The following is a 24,195-nucleotide window of genomic DNA, read 5'->3' on the forward strand; positions in this document are numbered from 1 at the left end:
CCAAGTCTCTGAATTTCCCCACCATTTAAACTGAAAAAGTCTTACACATGCTTTTACTAGGCAGACAGACATAATATGAGACTAATGATGTAGTATACTGCAAAATTTCACTCAAAAGTAATATAAGGTTTTCTGATGTGTTAAGAAAGCAAGATAACACTAGAAAAGGAAAAGCAGTTTAACACGAAAAGTAATTCTCAGGAAGTAAGAATATACATTGGATATATCACTTGGTGCTTTTTTTTTTTGTATTTTTGGTTTTTGTGGTACACAGGCCTCTCACTGTTGTGGCCTCTCCCGTTGCGGAGCACAGGCTCTGGACGCACAGGCTCAGCAGCCATGGCTCACAGGCCCAGCCGTTCCACGGCATGTGGGATCTTCCCGGACCGGGGTACGAACCCGTGTCCCCTGCATCGGCAGGCGGATTCTCAACCACTGCACCACCAGGGAAGCCCTTGGTTTGTTTTTATATAAAGTAAAACATGCATTTGTGGAAAGGTTCTTAAGGTGATAAAGAGTTTTACAAAAGGTAATAACAATGTATGCATAACCTTATAGCTTCATTAAATGATTTTTAGTGCATTCTTAAATATTTTTTGGAACATAGAGGAGCATAGATAATATGACAAAATTATGTTAGTTTATTATGTTAATTTATTAATTTTATTTTAAATAAAAACATTATTTTTACCTCCGTGGTTTCCCCATAAGCCTCCTGATTTTTCCCCATTCTACTCTTGTTAACTTTCTTGTTTTCAAATTAGGAAAAGATTCCTTTAGACACACACAGAAGTCATTGTCGCCTTCAAAAAGTGGTCTGTAAAACAGAAATGGTATTTTAATAGTTAATATACAATGTGTTACTTAAGAGCCATAAAATTCAAAACATGCATTCCAATTTTCAACATATGAATCACAAGATGCCAAACTTTCACTTCTACCCAAAACAGGCACAAATTCCAAGTGTTAAAATTAAACTAAATCCTTTGCATTTACGAAACAAATAATGTGTAAAAGTTACTCAAGAAATACTGTCTGTGCTTGAGACTCCAAGAGACACTGATTTTTGTTAAAAATCTCCTATAGGAGTCTATCCTTCCAGAGGTTATCTTGGCATTATCATTATATCTGGTGAGGATAAACAATGTTAGCTACAAAATATCTTTGTCCTCAAAGTAATACCATCACCAGGGAGTTCTCTTCAAGAGTAAATCAGTTTTAGAAAACTGGGGGACTCCAGAGGGTTAGATTAGTTCTTGGGAAATCAAGAATTCGGATCATACTAGGACACCCTGAGAGCTCTCTTAAGCCTATGAAAAAATTTGTGGACAAAAATAAAACAATTTTATTCATGAGTTTGGGAAACCAGGAACCAGTCTCAGCAATGACACATGAATGTCTTGGGCTTAAATATGAATGTTCATGAGATTCACAAGGTTCAGAGTAGGCAATTGGTGAAAGCAGAGAAAGGAAATAAAGATAAGCAGTCAGCAAAGCAAGCACCACTGACTGGCATGGATTAGATAAGATTAGATTGTGGTGGATGAGAAATCAGAATTTTTCCTCAATAAATTCTGTTGTTGAATAATTGCATTTCACCCAAACCTCTTACTATGTTCTACTTAAACATTTACGTATAACTAAAATGCATGAATATCATCCCCCAAATAGAAAGACTCATAAAAATCTTCCTGAATCACTTTTACCATTAATAACTGTTTCTCTACTATTATACTAGCATTTAAAATCTCAAGATTTATAAAACAAGTCCCAATCACTACAAATAACGGTGCTTTGTTTTTAGGGTATCTCCATTCCATAAGCCTTGTAAATTATAATATGGAGATTATACCTTCATTTGATTTTTCAGAAAAACATATATCAACTTCTTCCCCAAAAGAGGGGGAGGAGGGAAGAAAACTATGAAAAACAGAAATGGATCAAACTAGAATGAGGAATAGAAAAAGAAATTCAAGGAAAAAAACAGAATCAAAATAGACCTCTAGAAAAGGTTGAGGCTTTTAACATTTGAAAATCTTAAACTTCTGGTTCAAATGATACTTGTGATATGAGCCATGATACATACTTATCTATATTTGAGTAGAACCACTCATATATGCACCACTTATGTGCTTTGGGAAGTTTGAGTAAGTTACGTAATCGAAAACCAATCTTCTGTGAGGCCTTCTTATCTGGTGTTGACATTGTTGCTGTAAATTTCTGTACAATAAAAAAAAGAGATTAACTACAGTTCCATTAAGTAAAAATGAACATCTATAACACTGAATACATTTGTAAAAAGCAGATTATGGTAGGTACTCAAAAAGATTCAACAATATACAAAATGAAAATTTTTGTTATTATTTAATAAATATACATTCTGATTATTTCTTACAAAGTTAAAGCCTCCAATTTCATAACATATTTTGACAAGGAGAGTGAAATATTTGCCTCCACCACATTTGCACTACAGTGTAATTTCAATTTAGGTATGCAGGAAGAAGATACTTGTGAAATATATTTCTAGAGTTCTAGGGCCAGAAAAGACCAGTAAGGACTCTGACACTATTGTGAGAGACAGAGTGAGAGCGAGAGAAAGAACCTGCAGAAAATATCACTCATTTGTATGAACTTTAAAAATGTTTGGAAAGATGTCTTGTACTCATGGATTGGAAAAATATTGTTAAAATGTCCATAATGGGCTTCCCTGGTGGCGCAGTGGTTGGGAGTCTGCCTGTCGATGCAGGGGACACCGGTTCGTGCCCCGGTGCAGGAAGATCCCACATGCCGCAGAGCGGCTGGGCCCGTGAGCCATGGCCACCGCACCTGCGCGTCTGGAGCCTGTGCTCCGCAATGGGAGAGGCCACAACAGTGAGAGGCCCACATACCGCAAAAAAAATAAATAAATAAAAATAAAATAAAATGTCCATAATACCCAAAGCAATCTACAGATTCAAGGCAATCCCTATTAAAATTTCAATGGCATTTTTCACAGAAATAGAACAAGCAATACTAAAACTGTTATGAAACTACAAAAAAACATGAATAGCCAAAATAATCTTGAGAAAAAAGAACAAAGCTGGAGGCATCATGCTGATTATAAACTATATTACAAAGCCACAGTTATCAAAACACAATGGGACTAGCATAAAAACAGACACATTAGAGCAATGGAACAGAATTGAGCCCAAAAATAAATGCATGCATATATGGTTGACTGATATTTGACAAGGTAACCAAGAATACTCAATGAGGAAAAGACAGTCTCTTTGATAAATGGTGTTGGGAAATGGTTTTCATGTGCAAAAGAATGAAACTGGCTTCCTGTCTTACACCACTCATAAAACTTAACTCAAAATGGATTAAAGCTGTAAATGTAAGACCTGAAACCATAAAATTCCTAGAAGAAAACATAGGGAAAAATCTCCTTGACACTGGTCTTGGCAATGATTTTTTGAAGGTGACACCAAAAGCAAAGGTAACAGAAGCAACAACCAACAAGTGGGACTACATCAAACTAAAAAGTTTCACATCGCAAAAGAAACAATCAACAAAATGAAAAGGCAGCCTACAGAATGAGAGAAAATGTTTGCAAATCATATATCTGATAAGAAATTAATACCCAAAGTAAGTAAGAAACTCATAGAACTCAACAATAAGAAGACAACCTGATTAAAAAATAGGCAGAGATGCTGCATAGACATTTTTTCCAAAGAAGACACAAATGGCTAACAGGTACATGAAAAGGTGCTCAACATCACTAATCATCAGACAAATGCCACAGTGAGATATAACCTCACACCTGTTAGAATGGCTGTTATCAAAAAGGCAAGAAATAACAAGTGTTGGAGAGCATGTGGAGAAAAGAGAACCCTGTGAACTGTTGCTGGAAATGTAAATCGGTGCAGCCAGTATGCAAAACAGTATGGAGGTTCCTCAAAAAATTAAAAACAGAAGTACCACATAATCCAGCAATTCTAACTCTGGGTGTTTATCCAAAGGAAATGAACTATCTCCAAAAGATACATGCAGGGCTTCCCTGGTGGCGCAGTGGTTGAGAATCCGCCTGCCGATGCAGGAGACACTGTTTCATGCCCCAGTCCAGGAAGATCCCACGTGCCGTGGAGCGGCTGGGCCCGTGAGCCATGGCCACTGAGCATGTGCGTCCGGAGCCTGTGCTCTACAATAGGAGAGGCCACAACAGCGAGAGGCCCACGTACCACAAAAAAAAAAAAAAAAAAAAAAAATACATGCAGCCCCATGTTTGTTGCGGTATTATTTACAATAGCCAAGACATGGAAACAACCTATGCATCCACTGACAAATGAATGAAGAAAATGTGGTGTGTGTGTGTGTGTGTGTGTGTGTGTGTCTATATATATATATATATATATATATGGAGAGAGAGAGAGAGAGAGAGAGAGAGAGAGAGAGAATATTATTCAGCCATAAAAAAGAAGGAAATCTTGCATTTGTGACAACATCGATAGGCCTTGAGGACATTATGCTACGTGAAATAAGTCAGACAGAGAAAGACAAACACCATATAATTTTACTTATATGTATGACCTAAAAAAAAAATTACCTCCCTCCCCACAAAAAACCCAACTCAATAGATACAGAGAACAGACTGGTGGTTGCCAAAGACAGGGGTAGGGGGGCAAATGAAATGGATAAAAAAAGGTCAAAAGATACAAACCGCCAGTTATAAAATAAATAAGTCATGAGGATGTAATGTACAGAATGGTGACTATACCATACTGTATACCTGAAAGTTGCTAAGAGAATAAATGTTTAAAGTTCTCATTACAAGAAAAATATTTTTGTAACTATGGTAATGGATGATAACTATAGTAGACTTACTGTGATGATCATGGGCCAGTATTAGAAAACTATTAATGTAATCTGTCATTATTAATAAATCAAACAATAAAAGTCATATGATCACCTCCACTGATGCTAAAGACACTTGATAAAATTCAATATCCATTAAAAAAAACTCTTAATGGAATATAAAAGTAGACAAAATGACTAAAAAACCATGATATACCAAAAGTTAAATGATACAGCTAAAGTAGTACTTGAAGGTAAATTTAATTCATTGGGTAAATGCTTATATTAGAAAAAAGGAAAAAATTCAAATAAATAACTTATCCTTCCACCTTAAGAAACTAGAGAAAGAAGAAAACTCAAAGCAAGCAGAGGAAGAAAATAATAAAAATTAGAACATAAATAATAGAAATAAAAAATAGAAAACCAAGAGAGAAAAATCAATAAAACCACAAGTTCTTTGAAAAAAATCAACAAAATTGACAAACCTTTAGCAATACTGACCAAGAAAATAAAAATAGATGAACACTTTCTTAATCTTCAAAACACATTTCTCCCCATTCCAATCGAAAGGTCAGTATCGGACTTCCCTGGTGGCACAGTGGTTAAGAATCTACCTGCCAATGCAGGGGACAAGGACTCGAGCCCTGGTCCAGAAAGATCCCACATGCCATGGAGCAACTAAGCCCATGCACCAAAACTACTGAGCCTGCACTCTAGAGCTCGCAAGTCACAACTACTTAGCCCTCGTGCTACAACTTCTGAAACCCATGCGCCTAGAGCCTGTGCTCCGCAACAAGAGAAGCCACCGCAATGAGAAGCCCGCACACTGCAAAGAAGAGTAGCCCCCGCTTGCCAAAACTAGAGAAAGCCCGCATGCAGCAATGAAGACCCAACGCAGCCAAAAATAAAATAAATACATAAATAAATAAATATTTTAAAAAAGAAAGGTCAGTATCATATTCAATGTTAAAATTCTAAAAACATTCTCATTAAAGTGAGGAATATGACAAAGATGTTGATTATACCCCTATTTTTGATACTGTTTTGATGGAATTAGCCAATTAAACAAAAGGAATAAAATTGTAAAGGCGAAGACAAAATTAACATTATTTGCAGGTGATATGACTCCCCCAGAAAACTCAAGAAAATCAATTATAACCATTAAAAGGAATAAATTAATAAAGTGGGAGAAAACAAAGTTGTTATACAAAAATCTCTATTTAAAAAAACATCATTATCGACTGAACCACCCCAGAGCCCGAGGGGAGGGCAGACTCACTGAGGCTGCCGGCTCTGGAGGGGCCCCACCAACCGAAGCCGCGACAGTCCTTGGGACCCCAGGCCAGTTGTTTCCACAAGTAACTTAAAGACAAAATGGAAAAACAAGGAGGTTTGTGCCTGAGATCATGTTGATGTGAAACCAGGATGGCCACCTTGTGCCAGATCATTCATCCTGGGGTAAGCCAGCTGCCATGTCATGAGGACACTCAAGCAGCCCTAAGGAGAGATCCATGTGGCAAGGAACTGAGGCCTCCTACCTACAGCCACGAAATCAAATTATCAATGCCCGAAGGAGACTGACCAGAGGCGCAAGGACACAGGAAATATCAAGGTCATTACACAAACATCAGCCCCACAGAACCCCTAAAGCCCAGATCCTGAAGAAGCAAAAGAGGAGATAAACTGCCTCAAAAGGGATATTAGTCAGGTATACTCCCTGCAAGAGTACATCAAAGGGTTTGTTTCCACTGATGATGACAAGAAATGCTACAACAGTACTTTAAGTTTTCAGTATAATGGAAAATAAACCAAAAAAAAAAAAAAAAAACAACCCAACATTATCAGGACTTCCCTGGTAGTGCAGTGGTTAAGAATCCACCTGCCAATGTAGGCGACACGGGTTCGAACCCTGCTCCAGGAAGATCCCACATGCCGCAGAGCAACTATGCCAGTGCACCACAACTACTGAGCCTGTGCTCTAGAGCCTGTGAGCCACAACTACTCAGCCTGAGTGCCACAACTACTGAAACCCACGCACCTAAAGCCCATGCTCCACAACAAGAGAAGCCACTACAATGAGAAGCCTGCATACCGCAACAAGAAGCCCACACACCACAACGAAGAGCAGCCCCTGCTCACTGCCACTAGAGAAAGCCCATGTGCAGCAACAAAGACCCAACGCAGCCATAAATAAATAAATAAATAGATAGATAGATAGATAGATAGATAAATAAATCATTATCTTTTCTATATATCAATGAGAACAAATCAAACAGAAGAAATATCCTGTTTATGACAGCAAAAACAACAAGAACAAAAAGTATTAAACACCTATGAATATACTTAAGAAATGTGCAAGATTGACATGAAAAAAAATTTTTAAGTCTACTAAGGGGTACTAAGGCTTGAATAAGTAGAACTACAACCAGTTCTTGGATGGGTAGTACCAATGTTACAAGTCATAACCCCCAAATTAATTTATAATATTAGTTCAACATCAATGAAAATCTCAACAGAATTTTTTTCCTAGTCAAGTTGATTCTGAAGTTCATATGGAAAAATAAACGTGCAAGTATACTTAGGAAAATCTTAAAAAAGGATAAGTAATAATGTTATAGCAGAGATTAAAACACAATATAAAGTCACATTAAAACAATCTGAGGGACTTCCCTGGTGGCGCAGTGGTTAAGAGTCCTCCTGCCAATGCAGGGGACATGGGTTCAATTCCTGGTTCAGGAAGATCCCACATGCTGCGGAGCAACAAAGCCCTTGCGCCACAACTACTCAGCCTGTGCTCTAGAGCCCATGAGTCAAAATTACTGAGCCCATATGCCACAACGAAGAGTAGCCCCCACTCACCACAACTAGAGAAAGCCCATGCACGGCAACGAAGACCCAATGCGGCCAAAAAATAAATTAAAAAAAAAAAAGTTGACACAAGCACATACAGAGACATGCTAGATATAAAGAGATAGAAAGTCTAGAAACAGGGGTTTCTCTGCTGGCGCAGTGGTTAAGAATCCGCCTGCAAATGCAGGGAACATGGGTTTGATCCCTGGTCCAGGAAGATCCCACATGCCACAGAGCAACTAAGCCCGTGCCACAACTACTGAGCCCACGCACCGCAACTACTGAAGCCCTCGTGCTCTAGGGCCCATGTACCACAACTACCGAAGCCTGTGCTCTGCAATAAGCCACCGCAAGGAGAAGCCCCCACTTGCAGCAACTAAAAAAGCCTGCATGCAGCAACGAAGACCCAATGCAACCATTAAAAAAAACAAACAAAAACTTAAAGAAAAAAAAAAAGTAACTTGGTCTTCCCCATTTGAATTCTTTAAAAAAAACAAGTCTAGAGATAATCCCAAATATATACAAGAATATAGCTTGCCATGCAGCAGAACTATAAACCAATGTATAAAAGATGGATTGTTCAGTAAATGTTACCCAGGACAACTAAGTAGTCCTCTAGGAAAAAAATTCGGTTGCAGTTTTACCTCATTCTTTACTCCAAAATAAATTCCAGATGAATTGAAGATTTAAACATTTTTTTTTAAAAATGAAATAAGAAATATAGAGAGAATTCTAAAACTATAAATGTTAGACTAGGGAAGGTCTTTCTAATCATAAAATCAAAAAGTCATTAAAAGGAAACACAGCTATATTTGACCCTTAGATTTTTTTCAATCCTCTATGGTGAAAAATATAGACAAAGCACAAGACAAACTACAAACTGTGAAACAAATTATAACCACTATGAAGAGCCAAAGGGCTAATATTCTTAATATATATAAAATTCTTACAAACTAATAAGAAAATGACCAACAATCTAATAAAAAACAGGAGAAAGACAAACAGTTTAGAGCTAAGGAAAGAAAGTTTGTAAACATATATGAAAAGTATCTCACCGTCACTCATAGATGACACACCAACTAAAACAAGTGAGATGCTACTATGAGATTAGCAAAAATCTAGATGTTTAGTTATATACTGAGTTAACAAACATTAGGTAAAATAGGCACTGTGATATATTACTGGTTGAAAGTATAAGCCAGTACAATTTCTTTGGAGAATAATTTGGCACTACTTTAAAAACTTTAGGGCTTCCCTGGTGGCGCAGCGGTTGAGAATCCGCCTGCCGATGCAGGGGACACGGGTTCGTGCCCTGGTCCGGGAAGATCCCACAAAAAAAAAAAAAAAAAAACTTTAAATGTGCATATCCTGTGATCCAGCAATTCCACATTTTAGCCATCTGCCCTAGAAAAACACTTGCAAATTTATACAAATATGTTTGGGATGTTCACTACAGCATTGTTTGTAATAATGAAAACTTAGAAACCACTTGAATGCCCATAAAATAGGAGAATTTATAAATAAATTATGGTATAAGATTGACTACTACAAAACAGTAAAAAGAAATGAAATATTGAAGATGTCTAACTAAATCAGTGAGCATGGCCAGATCTCAAAAACAGACTTTTGATTTCACTGCAGGGGGCCCGGGTTTGATCCCTGGTCAGGAAACTAAGACCCCTGCCTGCGAGGCAAAAAAACCCCAAAGAACAAACGAACCAAACCAAACCAAAACAAAAAAAAACACTTTTGAGTGAAAAAATAAATTACAGAATGATGCCTGATACAATATCATGAAAATAATACTATAAATGTAATTTTAAAACTACATACACAAAACAATACCATATATTTTCTATGAATACATATATAAAGGTTTAGAAGTATTAAAAAGATCTAAAAGGATAATCAAACTACAGTGGTTGGTTACCAGTGGAAGAGGGAAGCAGATCTCGAGGGTAGGTGAAGGTCAGAATTAACTTTTTATTTTTTAGTATAAAACTTTACTTAGGAAAAATTGTAGATTTATAGAAAAGTTGCAAAGATAATACAGAGGTTCCATATGCCCTTTATCCAGCTTTCCCTAATGTTAACATCGTATATAACCATGGTTTGTCAAAACTAAGAAATTAACATTCATATAATACTATTAACTAAACCACAGACTTTATTTGGATTTCTCCAGTTTTTCCATTAATGTCCTTTTTCTGTTCCAGAATCCAATTAAGGATATCACATTGTACTTAGAAAATTAACTTTTTCTGCATATAATGAAACCTTCCTTCGGCTTCACATTTTTTTTTTTTTTGCGGTACGCAGGCTTCTCACTGCTGTGGCCTCTCCCGTTGCGGAGCACAGGCTCCAGATGCGCAGGCTCAGCGGCCATGGCTCACAAGCCCAGCCGCGGCATGTGGGATCTTCCCGGACCGGGGCACGAACCCGTGTCCCCTGCATCGGCAGGCGGACTCTCAACCACTGTGCCACCAGGGAAGCGAAAATTAACTTTTTAATGTAAAAAAAAAATTATATGTCATGAGTCATTTAACATAAATAATAACCAAATTATTATAAAGTATTATTATCAGAAAGAGTGCTATTTTTATTTCTACTGAGTTATCGACCCAAATTCTAAAATAGGGTATTGGTGGCTCATTGCATATAAAACTGTATTAAAGATTCCTGTTGAGTATGAGGAAATATATTCAATCTGTTAGTGAAAATATAAATTATTACAACTTTTATAAATAGATTATTAGGTAGTATCTTCCAAAGTTTAAATGTAAATACCCTTGTAGCAATTACACTTCTAAGGGTTTATTCAACAAATGGAAAATGGATGATGAAAGTGTCCTAAAATTGGTTGTGGTGACAGTTGCACACCTCTGTGCATATATTAAAACGACTGAATTGTATGCTTTAAATAGGTAAATTGTATGCTATGTTAATTGTATCTCAATAAAGCTACAACAAAAAAAGTAGACCTCTGAAGACAGGCTGCCTGCCATTTAGTATCGGCTTTCACTTATTAGCTTTGTGATCTTGAACAAGAAACTTCTCTGTGGACTTCTCTGGTGGCGCAGTGGTTAAGAATCCACCTACCAATGCAGGTGACATGGGTTCGAGCCCTGGCCTGGGAATATCCCACATGCCGTGGAGCAACTAAGCCCGTATACCACAACTACTGAGCCTACGCTCTAGAGCCCGAGAGCCACAACTACTGAGCCCACGTGCTACAACTACTGAAGCCCACGGGCCTAGAGCCCATGCTCTGCCACAACAGAAGTCACCGCAGTGAGAAGCCTGTGCACCTCAACATAGAGTAGCCCCCGCTCGCTGCAACTAGAGAAAGAAAGCCTGCATGCAGCAGCGAAGACCCAGTGCAGCCAAAAATAAATAAATTTAAAAAAAAAACAACTTCTCTGTGTCTGTTTTCTCACCTGAAAAATGGGAAATTAGAAAATAGTAACTTAACTCATGGGGGGTTTGAAGATTAAATCAAAGTAATACATATGAAGTGCTTAGAACAGGATCTGGCACATACTAAGTACTGAATAAACATTGGTTTTTAATAATTTTCCAGCTCTGAATATAGTGCTCTTTAAACAAACACACAGATAGAATACACCAGATTTGAGGCTGTGACTAGGAGAGTAAGGGAACAACACATATCATGTAAATAAAGAATGAAAGAACTAGGCATGTTAAGACTAGAAAAGAGATATAAATTTTTTTCACATAGTTAAAGAAGTCTCATATCATGTCTGTCCTATGTTATATTTGTTCTGTATTGCTCACAAGTAGAAAGGTCTTTGTGAAACAGTCCCAGAAGGAATGATATGCACCTGGGGAGGAGGGCTTTGGATAGACTTAGGGTAGGATGGTTTCACAGTCACAAAGACCAGAGTTTTCTGTATGTTTGAAAATTTCCTAGTAAATAGTTGGAGGGAAAAAAAAGAACTTAAAAAAAAATCCACACCTCTGGAAATTTAAAATATCTAAACAGAGTTAAAGCATCCAAATTATCTTAATAACACAGCTCTTCTAAAATCAATACAAGAAATAGTCATTGATTATTCTTGTATTCATTCAACCTTCTATCCAACATCTACTGCGCCAAGCAATGCACACTGTGTATTAGTTTCAACTGGGTCAAATTTTTAAATTGAATTTTAGATGCTTATGCACACTTGTCCTTGATGTTAAAAAGTTCATATATTTTTGTTCATTTTACAGAGAATGAACATATTTTACTATTTGAAATGATTATAAAGGTATGTAAAAGTTCTTTGGTTTTTTTTTTTGGTAAGGGCATATTGCTGGTAATACCTTTAATTAATTTGATGTCAAATCCTTGGTTGAGAAAATTACCTCTACTGTGATACATCCTACTGGAAAATGTTATAACACTTTTGAAAAAAAAATGAATGGGAAATAGGGAATAATATATCAAAAATTATACATTTCATAGGAGAAAATTATTGTATTCTTTTTTTTTTTCTATTTTTTTTGCAGTACGCGGGCCTCTCACTGTTGTGGCCTCTCCCATTGCGGAGCACAGGCTCCGGACGTGCAGGGTCAGCAGCCGTGGCTCACAGGCCTAGCCGCTCTGCGGCATGTGGGATCTTCCCGGACCAGGACACGAACCTGTGTCCCCTGCATCGGCAGGCGGACTCTCAACCACTGCGCCACCAGGGAAGCCCTAATTATTGTATTCTTAAAGTTAGTATTTCCTTATCTAATTTTCATTCATTGCTTTGATTCTTACGTGTCCACTACAATTTTTCTTTAAAAGATGTCAAAAATGAAAAAGGAGATATGATTTCATGCTCTATATTTTCTTCTTTTGGATAAAGGAAGTCTTCAACATACTTCACTCAATGACAAAGTAAAATGAGTTTCCCCCTCTGATTTCCATGCAAACGCCAAGCTGATTCCAATTTGCCAGATCCATTTGCTGAATGTCCACTATCTCCATGCTTAAAAAAAGAGTGTGCATGGGAATTCCCTAGCGATCCAGTGGTTAGGACTCCGTGCTTCCACTGCAGGGGGCACAAAATCCTGGTTCAATCCCTGGTTGGGGAACTAAAATCCCACATGCCTTGTGGTGTGGCCAAAAACAAAAAAGAAGAGTGTGCATTTGTAAGACCGAGGACTGGCTTTCTACACTGGCTTAAAGGCCATCAATAAAATAATGCCCTCTTTTAGGTAACTCAAATAGGAGCTGAGCTGAAGTACTGATTTAAAGAACTTGTTACTCAAAATGTCATAGAACAATAAATGTAAACTTTATTATACTGAGCGATTGCTCACTTCCTTTCAATGAAACAAAATTTTAGCACACACATACCTGTGGAACCATTGCCACCCTCTGATTTCTTTTAGGTGACCTTGTATTTATTTGTCTGTCATCTTCATCAGAAAAGAGCCGACTTCGTTTTGAATTTCTGAAAGGCTATGATAGAAATTTTTTTATTTAATGAAAAGGCCAAACATCTGTCACTTTTGTTCCAAAACACAATTCTATACTTGGAAAATACAGCTAACTTCGAATTATCAGCAGTATTGAAGGATGAAGAATGGGTAATAAAAAGCACACAAATAATTTCAGATTTTAGAAAGTGGAAAGATACATATGTATGTAATTTGTTTAGAAATGAAACACCTAGCTGTTTATTAAAACTAGAACCCAAGTCTTCTTCGTATAGTGAACTGGCAGTCTTGAATGTTGAAGATAGGAAAATTAAGCTCTGGAAATTCTAGTTCTCATTATTTTGGCGCTTGGATTAATACCAACCAGTTGGGTGTTTCACCTGATAGGTCTATTGGATAGGGCTGGGTTGGGACAAAGTTACTAGATCACTTTAGAGAGTAAATCTAAATGTATGTAATATTATACTAGATCCGCTGTCAAAAACTGTTGACAAATTTCCATTTACAAATAAAAATATAAGATACCTATAACATACTTGATAAGTGCATGCAGAACTAAAAAATTTTAAGCATCCAAAGTACATCACACACTTAAGGATTTATAATATGAAACATTTTACAGTCCATCCTAGGTTCAGAGGCTTAATAGGGAAGAACAACAGAAATAATATCCCAATAGCACCCACATCATTTTTCAAATCCTTCTCCCACCATTCAAGACAGTTCCATGCCTACTTAGAACTGAAGCAGGTGCAGCGGGCTAGCAACATATGGGAAGCATCCAACTGGGTCAAGGCTAGTGGTATGGACCGGTGAAATTAAACCCACTGAGAGTCTCAACACTGCAGAGCCCTGACAGGAAGTCCCTTCTACCCTGATCCCCTCCTCTGACCATGGGCAGAGAGGAGGAAGAGAATGATGGTGACAGAAATGATAACAGCATGGAGAGTCCTGTACACTCAGTGGCCAGCTGCCCAGGCTACTGACAGCTACTGTCTAACCTAGCTCCAGGCTTGTTTCATGATTGACCCCTAAAATTTCCTGGCTACCTGGCTGGGCAGGGGAGGAAGAGAGGCCTCGAAAATTGTTAGTCACGCCAATTATATACTCATCTCTACTTCCCACCCCTAAATGCATTTATTCTTGACTTACACAAGATTTCAGTATCTTACCACTTATTTATATATCTTTTTGTAGGGACCAGAGCCAGGTACAATCTTTTTATTTTTAAAAAAATCTATTAAATTATTAAAAATCTATTAAAAGTAAGATTTCGGGTTGTTGGAGTTTTTTGGGTTTGCCTATTTAAAGAAACTACAATTACTTAACAAATGCTTAATGATGAACAGATTATCACAGGCTATAGATTATTTATCTAGATATGATCAAATACTGTTCAATGACACAAATGCTTGGAGTTGGGGAAAACCCTTGGAAAATTTTTATAGTGCTGTAAGAATGTGCACATGACAATAATACAGACAATTTAGCTATCATATGCTAAAGAGTAAGAAAAACTAATTCCTTACCATTTCCACAGCAGAGCCTGTATTCCTGCCTTTCCAAACAGGTGTTTTTTGTAAAGAGCTGTACTTTTCATTCCATGTGTTAGATAAGCTTCCCTCTGTAATAAATCATTATTAATGATATTTAAGTTTAGTTCAAAGGATTTCATACTATAAACATGGCCTTTTTAATAACAGCAATATATCTGAAATATTTACGAATACGGAAAAAATATACTGACCATAATAATTTTAGTTTATTACAAATAAAAAAATCTTTTCTGTATTTTTTTGTCAAACTCACTAAATAATTTGACAAGGCAATGCTACTTGAAAGTATTACATTTTCATATTAAAACATGTGTGGCTTATTTCATTTTGTTTTTCAATAATTCCTCTATTCTTATTTGCCAAGAACTACCTCAGTACAATCTGATTGAAAGCAGGCAAGGAAAAATGGGAAAAGCTCCTTTAACCTTGAATTTAGCGCATATTTCTGCTTCAATGTGTAAAACACTTGATATCCAAAAATGAAATATGTGCGTTTTTTTTCCTTAATTCAAAGAAACGTCTTCAGAGTAATATGCAACCAGAACAAATCTGATCAAGTTACTGATTAAGCGTGTTATGAAAATAAAGAAGGCGAGTTTAATGTTTACAAAAGGGATATGTTTATTTAGAGAGAGAGATATAGAAAACTGGGATGAATATACACAAGATAGTTAGTTTTATTTCCTTCTAATTACCTGAAAGCATTTTCTAATTTTTGTATAAAAAATTTATATCACTTCTATGTACTTTCTTAAAAAGAGAAATGGCTTTAATATTGGGAGAAAAAAATCAGTGGAATACTTTTTCAGACATATATTTTAATAAGTACAAAACAAAAGAGATGGGATGGGGTTGATCCTGCTAGGCAAATAAATTAGGGTAATCCTGGAAGATAAGTGTTCTCAAGCCAGAAGGACTTAATTTGGTAGATCACCAATCCAAAGTATAATACAGTAGCTTTAAAAACTGAAAGTACTAATGAACCTTTGAGAAGATCTACATTGGTTCCAAATTTACTTATCCAGTAGAATCTTGCTCAAGAGGTAAAATCTCAAAATAAATTATATTAAGAGGATAGGTCTAACGTACTTACACAAAGAAACAGCGAGACCAAGGAACATGTCTAACTTTTTCTCAGAAAAAAATATTATCATTCATTTATTTCAAGAGACTTGGGTTACTACTTAGAAGACAAGATTCTTAAAAAACAAACAATTATATAAAAATACAGCTTAGCCCAGTTGTTTAATAAATGATTTAACTCTAGTAAGAAATGTCTGTTTAGTTAGAAAGTTCTTTAATCAATAATTCTAGGGTGAGAAAACCAAGGGACGATTCCCCATATGAACTTATTATCACCAGTGAAAACCAATATTTAAATGCTGTAATGAATCATAACTTAGAAAGAAAGAAAAAAGAAAAATCATAACTTAAAAAAAATTTAATGAAATAAATTCCTAGTTTGTGTCATACCTAAAAGAATCATGCTATGATTCTTACCTTTTAAACTGACAAGGGCTTTTGCTGAAGAGCCTGCAATGAAAACAAACCAGTATTACTTCATCATCAAAGTGAGAGAAAAAGAACTTGGTTTAGGGTTAAAAGTGATCCATTTAGTTTTAGCAATGTTGAAGTGACAGTGGAATGTGCAATTAGAAATAACTAGTAGGGCTTCCCTGGTAGCACAATGGTTGAGAATCTGCCTGTCAACGCAGGGGACATGGGTTCAAGCCCTGGTCCGGGAAGATCCCACATGCCACGGAGCAACTAAGCCCGTGCATCACAACTACTGAACTTGTGCTCTAGAGCCCGTGAGCCACAACTACTGAGCCCACGTGCTGCAACTACTAGAGGCCATGTGCCTAGAGCCCGTGCTCCACACAAGAGAAGCCACCACAATGAGAAGCCTGCACACTGCAACGAAGAGTAGCCCCTGCTCGCCACAATTAAAGAAAGCCCGTGCACAGCAACGAAGACCCAACACAACCAAAAATAAATAAATTAAAATAAATAAATTTATTTTTTAAAAAAAGAAAAAAGAAATAACTAGTAGACAATTCAAGCTATTGACCAAAACTCAGACAATGTAACGAAGAACTGGAGATGGAGTCTTGTTTGAAGTTGTGAGAACTGGAGACCTTCCCAAGAGAGAAAAATGTAGAAAGAGAGGTAAGAGGAAGAGTAGGGACAGAAGTGATTTTGTATCCTCATTCAGAAGTGTGCTGGAGAAGGAAAAGAGAAAGGCAATTGACATTTATTGAGGCAAAGATCAGAAGTGGTAACAGAGTGGAGAAAACAGAAAATGGAAATGATCCAGGGACTGTCATAGCAGACAATAAGTCATTTGGAAGCCTAGAATGCAGGTATGTGCAACACTTAAAGATCCAAGCTGGATTAGGGAGCTGGAGGGGTTCACTGACTAAAACATTAGTGCATATTAGAATAACCAAGAAGCTCCTCATACATACAGAAACTGTATGATTAATAAAGGCCCTCAGGGGATTCTGTTGCAGGTACCCCTCAGGCCCATTTCGAGAAATACTGGGCTACAGGTTATGGTGTAAATAAAGGACAGGATCGATAGGTGAGGGGAAGTAGGAGAATTGATAGGGAAAGAAGGTTTTTTTGGGGGAAGAAGTTTTTATGAGAGAGGGGGAGCACTAAATTGAAAACCTCAGAATTGGATAGGTATACCGCAAAGAAGTTCAAGTCATTTGAAAAATGATAAAGTATGATCTCTCTCACTTACATGTGACATCTTAAAAAAAAAACAAAAGGGAATTCCCTGGCAGTCCAGTGGTTAGAACTCCACACTTTCACTGCCGAGGGCCTGGGTTCAATCCCTGGTCGGGAACTAAGATCCCACAAGCTGTGTGGCATGGCCAAAAAATAATAATAATAATAAATTTTTTTAATTAAAAAAACCTCACCAAACTCACAGATACAGAGAACAAATTGGTGGTTGTCAGAGGCAGGGGGTGGGGGATAGGCAAAATAGGTGAAGGGGGTCAAAAGGTACAAACTTCCAGTTATAAGATAAGAAGTAAGTTCTGGGGATGTAATGTAAAGCATGATAACTATAGTTAACAATACTGTATTATATATTTGAAAGTTGCTGAAAGAACAGATCTTAAAAGTTTTCATCACAAGAAAAAAAATTGTAACTGTGTGGTGATTAGTCGTTAGTAAGTAACTAAACTTACTGTGGCAATTGTTTTGCAACATATACAAATATCAAATCATTATGCTGTACACCTAAAACTAATACATTGTTATATGTTAATTATATCTCAATAAAAGAAAATAAACTAACAGGGGAAAAAAACCTTTCTACGCTCCAAAATAGAAATTATTCACATAATTATTAATGAGCAAAACCTCCCTCTTTAAATTTAAAAAACTGTTTAGAACACCTTTTTTTCTTTCACTATAGTCAAATTATTATTTCTTATCATTCCTCATTTTAAAATTTGTTTTATTATAGAACCAGCTATTTCTCATCTCAGTTACTATGACATCCATTTATGTTTAAAAAAAAAAAAAACCTAAGACCAGGCAGTAGTGATGTTATTTGAAAGGTTAGCCTTTTACTTACATTGAGAAAAGGCAGATTTGTAAGTGGCTTGTTAAAAATGTCTGTCAACATCTATAAGGAGCCAGTCCAGTATGACATTACACAAAACACAAAAATAAATAAATAAAAGATGATCTCAGGGAATAAAGTAAGATAGAAGAACATGAACTAAGTACAAAAATCAGAGAAGACAGATTAATTCTCCTTGGTTTTTAACAAAAGCAGCAATGATTTACAACTCACATAAATGGACAACAGGCGTTAAATGAGAAGTAACAGATAAAGTATTATGGTTCTGGTTATGAAACATTTTTATGTATCTCAGATCTCTAAACCTCAACTGACTTCTCTGCAAGGCAGTATGAGAGGCTTGTCGGACAACCCACCAACATCAAAGCCACTCTCGCTTTCCCCCTACTCTCCTGCCTAGATGTGGAGAATGGTTAACAGGACACATTAACAGCTTCTGTATGGCAAAGTGAAGTTTAATGACCAAAGGCAGTAAAGTTGTAAGGGGAAAAGTGGGGGAGAGAGGCCATAAAGCCTTGCTAAGAAGCCTCACAACACAACTGGGAAAGCAGCAGTAGTAGACAGGGCACGATGTGTCAATGTAGCTACCAAGAAAAACATGGTTCATTTGAGAAAAAGTGGTAACCATTCATTCATTCAGTGAATATGTGTAGAGTGCTGACTGCATTCTGGCCCCTGCTCTAGTCACTGGGGATACTGACAGCATGCAAAACAGACACAGTCGATGCTCCTGATGCTCTTCTGGAATTTACATTCTAGCGACGGGGAAACAAACACACACACACACATATGGGGTGGGAGTTGGTGGAGGGAAGACTATTTCTCTATAAGGTGCTCATGATTAGCTTCTCTGAACGTGATATTTGAGCAGAGATCTGAAGGAAGAGGTGTGAATTGTAAGGATATTCATTCCTGCTCCAAGAAGGCAGGGACTGTATCTTGCAGTCTCTGACCTACCATCTTTAACCTTCTTCCCTTCTTGAGAGATAGTATAGTATAGTGGTTAAGAACACAGATGGAAAATAGCTGTGTTTGAATCTTGGCTCTGCCACTGTCTTACTGTGTTATCTTAAGCAAGTTACTTAACCTCTCTGTGTGCTACTTATTCTTCTTTTGTAAAATGGGGATTAAATGAGTTGGTATATGTAAAAGTGCTTAGAGAAAAATGCACACAGTACATGATTAATTTTCAGACCATGCTTATTGTTTGTATTATTTTGATCAATCAAAAAAAAGGTTAGGTTAAGAACATGTATTTTACAGGCAGCTGAATTCAATTAAGTTAGACTCCTGCTTTAACTGGGTATGTTCATTCATTCAACATATATTCACTGAATACCTGCCACAGCACTATTCTAGAGACTGGGGTTAACCGAAAGAAAAGCTAGACAAAGCCTCTGTTCTCAGGGAAGTTTACACTGTAGTGGGAGGAGACATACAATAAACAAGTATATAAAATGACAGCTACACTGGTGGCAGCTGCTGTAAAGGAAATAACCAAGGGATCACAGCGTGCGGAGTAACTAACTTTACACAGGGCAGGTAGGGAAGGCTTCTCTGAGGAGGTAACATGTGAAAAGGGCTAGCCATGAGAGCACAGGGGGGCAAGGCAATGAGTCAGGCTGGTAGAAACAGCAGGTAAAAAAGCCCCAAGGTAGAACATCTAGAATATTCAAGGAAGTGTGGGGGCATTATGTTTGGGAAGTCACTGACAAGAGAAGGGTGGTTATGAAAAAAGAACAGAGAAGTAAGCCAGCTGTCATACATGGAACTGGAACGCAAGCATGAAGAAAAACAGAAATGGCACCTTCTCTGGTGGGGCTTCTAACCAAAGCTAACCAAACAATCACAGTAACAAACGTAAAGCTGCAACTGTGACAGCTGCCACTAAGAAATTACACAGTGGTATGAAAGATTTAATAAGAAGATGTATTATTTGTCAGGGAGGACAGAAGCTTAAAATGGGATCTAAAGGATAAGTAGCACTTAACTGGAAGTGAGAGGAAGGAAGAGCATTCCAGGAAGAGAGAACAGCATGTGCAAAAAAGAAAGTCTAGTGAGTATAGGGAATGAAAAAGGTCCAATTTAGTTCAAAAGGATAGAATGCGAGGAAGAGTGGTACAAAATGTAGCTGGAGAGGTGGGGAATGGCCAGAACACAAAGGGTCTTGTAGTTAGTAAAGTGTTTTCAGTAATAGGATGACATACATACATTCTGAAAGGATCACTCTGGCTGTGTGTAGGTTGCGGGGGAGGGTTTGGGTGGTGGATTGATGGGAGGCTAAAGCAATTAATGCAGAAGAGATGGTGACAGCTTGGACCAGGATGAAGGTGAGAAGTAGGCAAAACCGAGAGACATTTAGAAGGTAAAAGTTACAAGATTCGGTAAAGGCTTAATTATGGGAAGTGTGGAAGACAACCTCTATCTAGGTTTTAGCTGACTGCACAGCGGAGCCATTCATTACGACCAGAACCACTGGAAGTATCTCTGTTCTGCAGTAGGATAATGAGGTAGATCTTGAACCCATAAAGTCTGAGGGGCCTCTGAGGCATCTGAGAGAAGATGTGAAACGGGCAAGAGATATTAAGCACAGAAGCCCAGAGGAAAGATCTGGGCTGAAGATAGCCTCAGCTACCTCATCAGTAAGAGTACTTACCTCTACTGGAATGAGGATTACATGAGCAAATGTATACAATATGCTTTGCACAGCACCTGGTTCATAGTTAGTACTAAATAGATAGTAGCTTTTATTATTGATAATGTTATACTAACTATTGGATAACTTACAAACTAGCCCCCTTGACTAAAACTGGCAAATAAACATATCGCTACTTCTCGTATCAAACTGAAATCACTTCTGCTGCAGTTTCGTTAACCATGCCTCTTACCCTACATTCAATTCCATATAAATTAAGCATTCATATATACCTGATTTATGGCACTGTGTGACAAACCAGGTAAAGCAATCCCTGCTTTCAACCAGCTGTGGTCAAGCTAAACAAGACATGTATCGCACAAGCTAAGGTGCACGCCCACACACACTCTAGTGTACCAGAGATGTCACAAAGCAATATAAATGATTATCTTATATAGCTGGAAACAGTAGCTGTAATTTGAACCCTAGTATGAGTCCCAAGTGTCTGCAAAGAACCAGAGTAAATCCTCAATAAATGTTTAATGATAATGAGCAAATATTCTAAATGACAGTTATCTAGTGGGTGGGACTTCCAAGAGGTGATATAAAACATCGTTACGACAAAGAGAGCAAGGACTTCCAGATGACGAGCACATTGTGTTTAGCAGGCCCACCTTTATTTAGGAGCATCCTAAATCACAATCGACTGTATTCTCCAAATAAGAAACAATAAAATTCATGGGTGGTCTACGGTTGTGCCTTATCCAATACAGTAGCCGCTAGACACACATGACTAAACTTAAATTAACAAAAATCAAACGAAACTTAAAAGTCACTCTAGCCACATCTGAAGAGTTCCATAGCCACATATGGCTAAATGGCTACCCTACTGGACATCGCAAAACAGAACATTTCCATCACTGAGAAAGTTCTACTGGAATTCCGCACTGGTCTAGAGCAAATTTAAAACACAAACTCTCTTAATACAACTTTTCACCAGTTTGGCAACTTGAACTTTCAACTTTATAGCACATTAAGAATACACGGGGCTTCCCTGGTGGCGCAGTGGTTGAGAGTCCGCCTGCCGATGCAGGGGATGCGGGTTCGTGCCCCGGCCCGGGAAGATCCCACATGCCGCGGAGCGGATAGGCCCGTGAACCATGGCCACTGAGCCTGCGCGTCCGGAGCCGCAACGGGAGAGGCCACAACAGTGAGAGGCCCACGTACCGGAAAAAAAAAAAAAAAAAGAATATACGACCCGGGCTTCCCTGGTGGCGCAGTGGTTGAGAGTCCGCCTGCCGATGCAGGGGACCCGGGTTCGTGCCCCAGTCCGGGAATATCCCACATGCCGCGGAGCGGCTGGGCCCGTGAGCCATGGCCGCTGAGCCTGTGCGTCCGGAGCCTGCGCTCCACGACGGGAGAGGCCACAGCAATGAGAAGCCCGCGTACCACAAAAAAAAAAAAAAAAAAAAAAAAAGAATATACGACCCCACAAGGAAGACAGAATTGGCTGTATTCAGTTCTCACTTTAAAAGTGTCTTGCACAGATAAATTTAACAGTTGTTTCCATTACACTAAAAACTCTCACAATGATACATATACATAAACTGAATAGTGAGTGTGCATCAGGACCCATCTGTAATTAACTGAAAGATGTGCCTTTATGTTGTATACTTTATATCAATACAATATTGTAAATTACAAAATTAAGTTCTATTGTGCTTAAACTACAGAATTAGTGCTTTTACTTACTAAACCCAAGTGAGCATCCACGTCTGAAATGGCAGGATGAGTAAACGTGGTTAAAGGAGGCAATGCACAGGGTGGGTGTCAGGAAGAGTACTGAATATGCCTGTGGTGATGGTCACATCCATGCGTAAAGGTACTCCCGTGATTCCTAAGACACATACGCAGAGAAGAAAGTCTGCGGGATGGGGGTTGCCTGAATACTTGTGTACCCAGTCTGGATTATCTCTGGAAAGGTCCACAGCCACCTGTGGTCCCAGGGGAAGGGGTTAGCCCTTTGACACGGAAATGCTTCCAGGGGTGGACACACCGGAGGAGGGAGGGGAGGGCAGTGATGATCACAAGTGCCTGCAGCGGCAGGAACTGTGACAGGACAGGATCAGAGGCCGGGACAAGAAGGAGAGCTGTGACCACCCCCTCCCCAGCCCGAGCCCTTCCCGGCCCCCGAAAGCGAGTTACATAACCCCGCCAGGCGTCTCTCCGCGCCGGGCGAGCGGTTCAGGAGGGGAGGACAGCCCCCGCGGCCGGCGGTCGCTCTTCCCCCACCGCGGCCGGGGGCCCGAGCCGGGCCAGGAGAGCAGCCACCGCCTCCGCCCCGCCCGGGCTGGGCCCCCGGGCTTTCGGTTTCCGGCCCTGGCTCTCACACAACCCCACAAACCAATACACAGACACCATAACAAAGGCGGCGACGCGGCGGCAACACCGGGGTGGAAGGACTAGGGGACCACAGCGGGGCTGGCAGTCAGCCCACTTGCCCGGCAGAGGGCACGGCCGCCCGTCCCGGGCGGATGCAACCCGGGGGCAGGCGGACGGCGGGAAGAGTGGGGGTGCTTTGAGGTGCTACTCACTCTCGTCAGGCAACTGGTCGAGCTCCGCCATCTTGAACGAGCCGCGCCGCTTTTTCAAAGGCTGCCCGCCGCGGTGCATTGTGGGGCGGAGACTGTCTTTGCGAGGGAGGTTCGAATGCGGAGCTCGCTGCCCGCGGTGCGGAGCACCGCGGCGCTACTCCCGCCGCTGCCGGCTGAGGCGGGCCCGGCTCCGCCCGCGCCTGCCCGGGGAGGGGGTGCCGCCGAGTGGGGCCGCGCCTCGCCCCTCCGCTCCCGCCCCCGGCCGGGCCGGAGGGAGGGGGAGGGAGGCCGCGCCGCCAGGCCCGTCTCGCGCCGCCCCTACCTGGGCCCGGCGCCGGAGCGCGGGGAGAGCGGGGGGAGCGGCGCGAGCTGCCGTGTCCCGCCCGGCCCGGCTCCCGGTCCGCGCCGCCCGCCCCCTCTGGGGCTCGCTCCCGGCGCGCGTTTCGAGTCTCGCGCTGCAGCTGCGGGAACTGCAGGCTGTTTATTCCGAGTGGCGAAAAGGAGGGAAGGTGGAAAGGAGGCCCCGGCCGGCTGAGGAGGGGGCAGGGGGGCAGGGAGGCGGCACCTGTAGGCCCGGCGCGGGGAGAAGCCCCAGGTTCTCGGCCGCGTTCCCCTGGGGGGTTCTACCCGAAGTAAAATTTTCGCGGCTCTCCAAGCCCACGTTTCTCCGGCGTCTCCATCCCCTCCTTTCTC

The 24,195-nt window shown here is 39.7% G+C and overlaps 1 protein-coding gene across 1 annotated transcript in view; it reads right to left on the reverse strand.

Moving 5' to 3' along the window:
- The window catches only part of LIN9 (lin-9 DREAM MuvB core complex component), a 100,938-nt gene extending 77,224 nt beyond the window's left edge, over positions 1-23,714 (reverse strand). The window contains exons 1-6 of the mRNA XM_059065742.2: positions 23,503-23,714; positions 16,170-16,202; positions 14,643-14,737; positions 13,031-13,135; positions 2,087-2,220; positions 692-817 (exon numbers count right to left, since the gene is read on the reverse strand). Coding sequence (XP_058921725.1) covers positions 692-817; positions 2,087-2,220; positions 13,031-13,135; positions 14,643-14,737; positions 16,170-16,202; positions 23,503-23,581 — 572 coding nt within the window. The 5' untranslated portion in view covers positions 23,582-23,714. The remainder of the gene's footprint in view (positions 1-691; positions 818-2,086; positions 2,221-13,030; positions 13,136-14,642; positions 14,738-16,169; positions 16,203-23,502) is intronic.
- Between the last annotated feature and the right edge of the window lie 481 nt (positions 23,715-24,195).

Source organism: Kogia breviceps, chromosome 1, assembly GCF_026419965.1.
Source record: "Kogia breviceps isolate mKogBre1 chromosome 1, mKogBre1 haplotype 1, whole genome shotgun sequence".
Lineage (NCBI taxonomy): Eukaryota > Metazoa > Chordata > Mammalia > Artiodactyla > Physeteridae > Kogia > Kogia breviceps.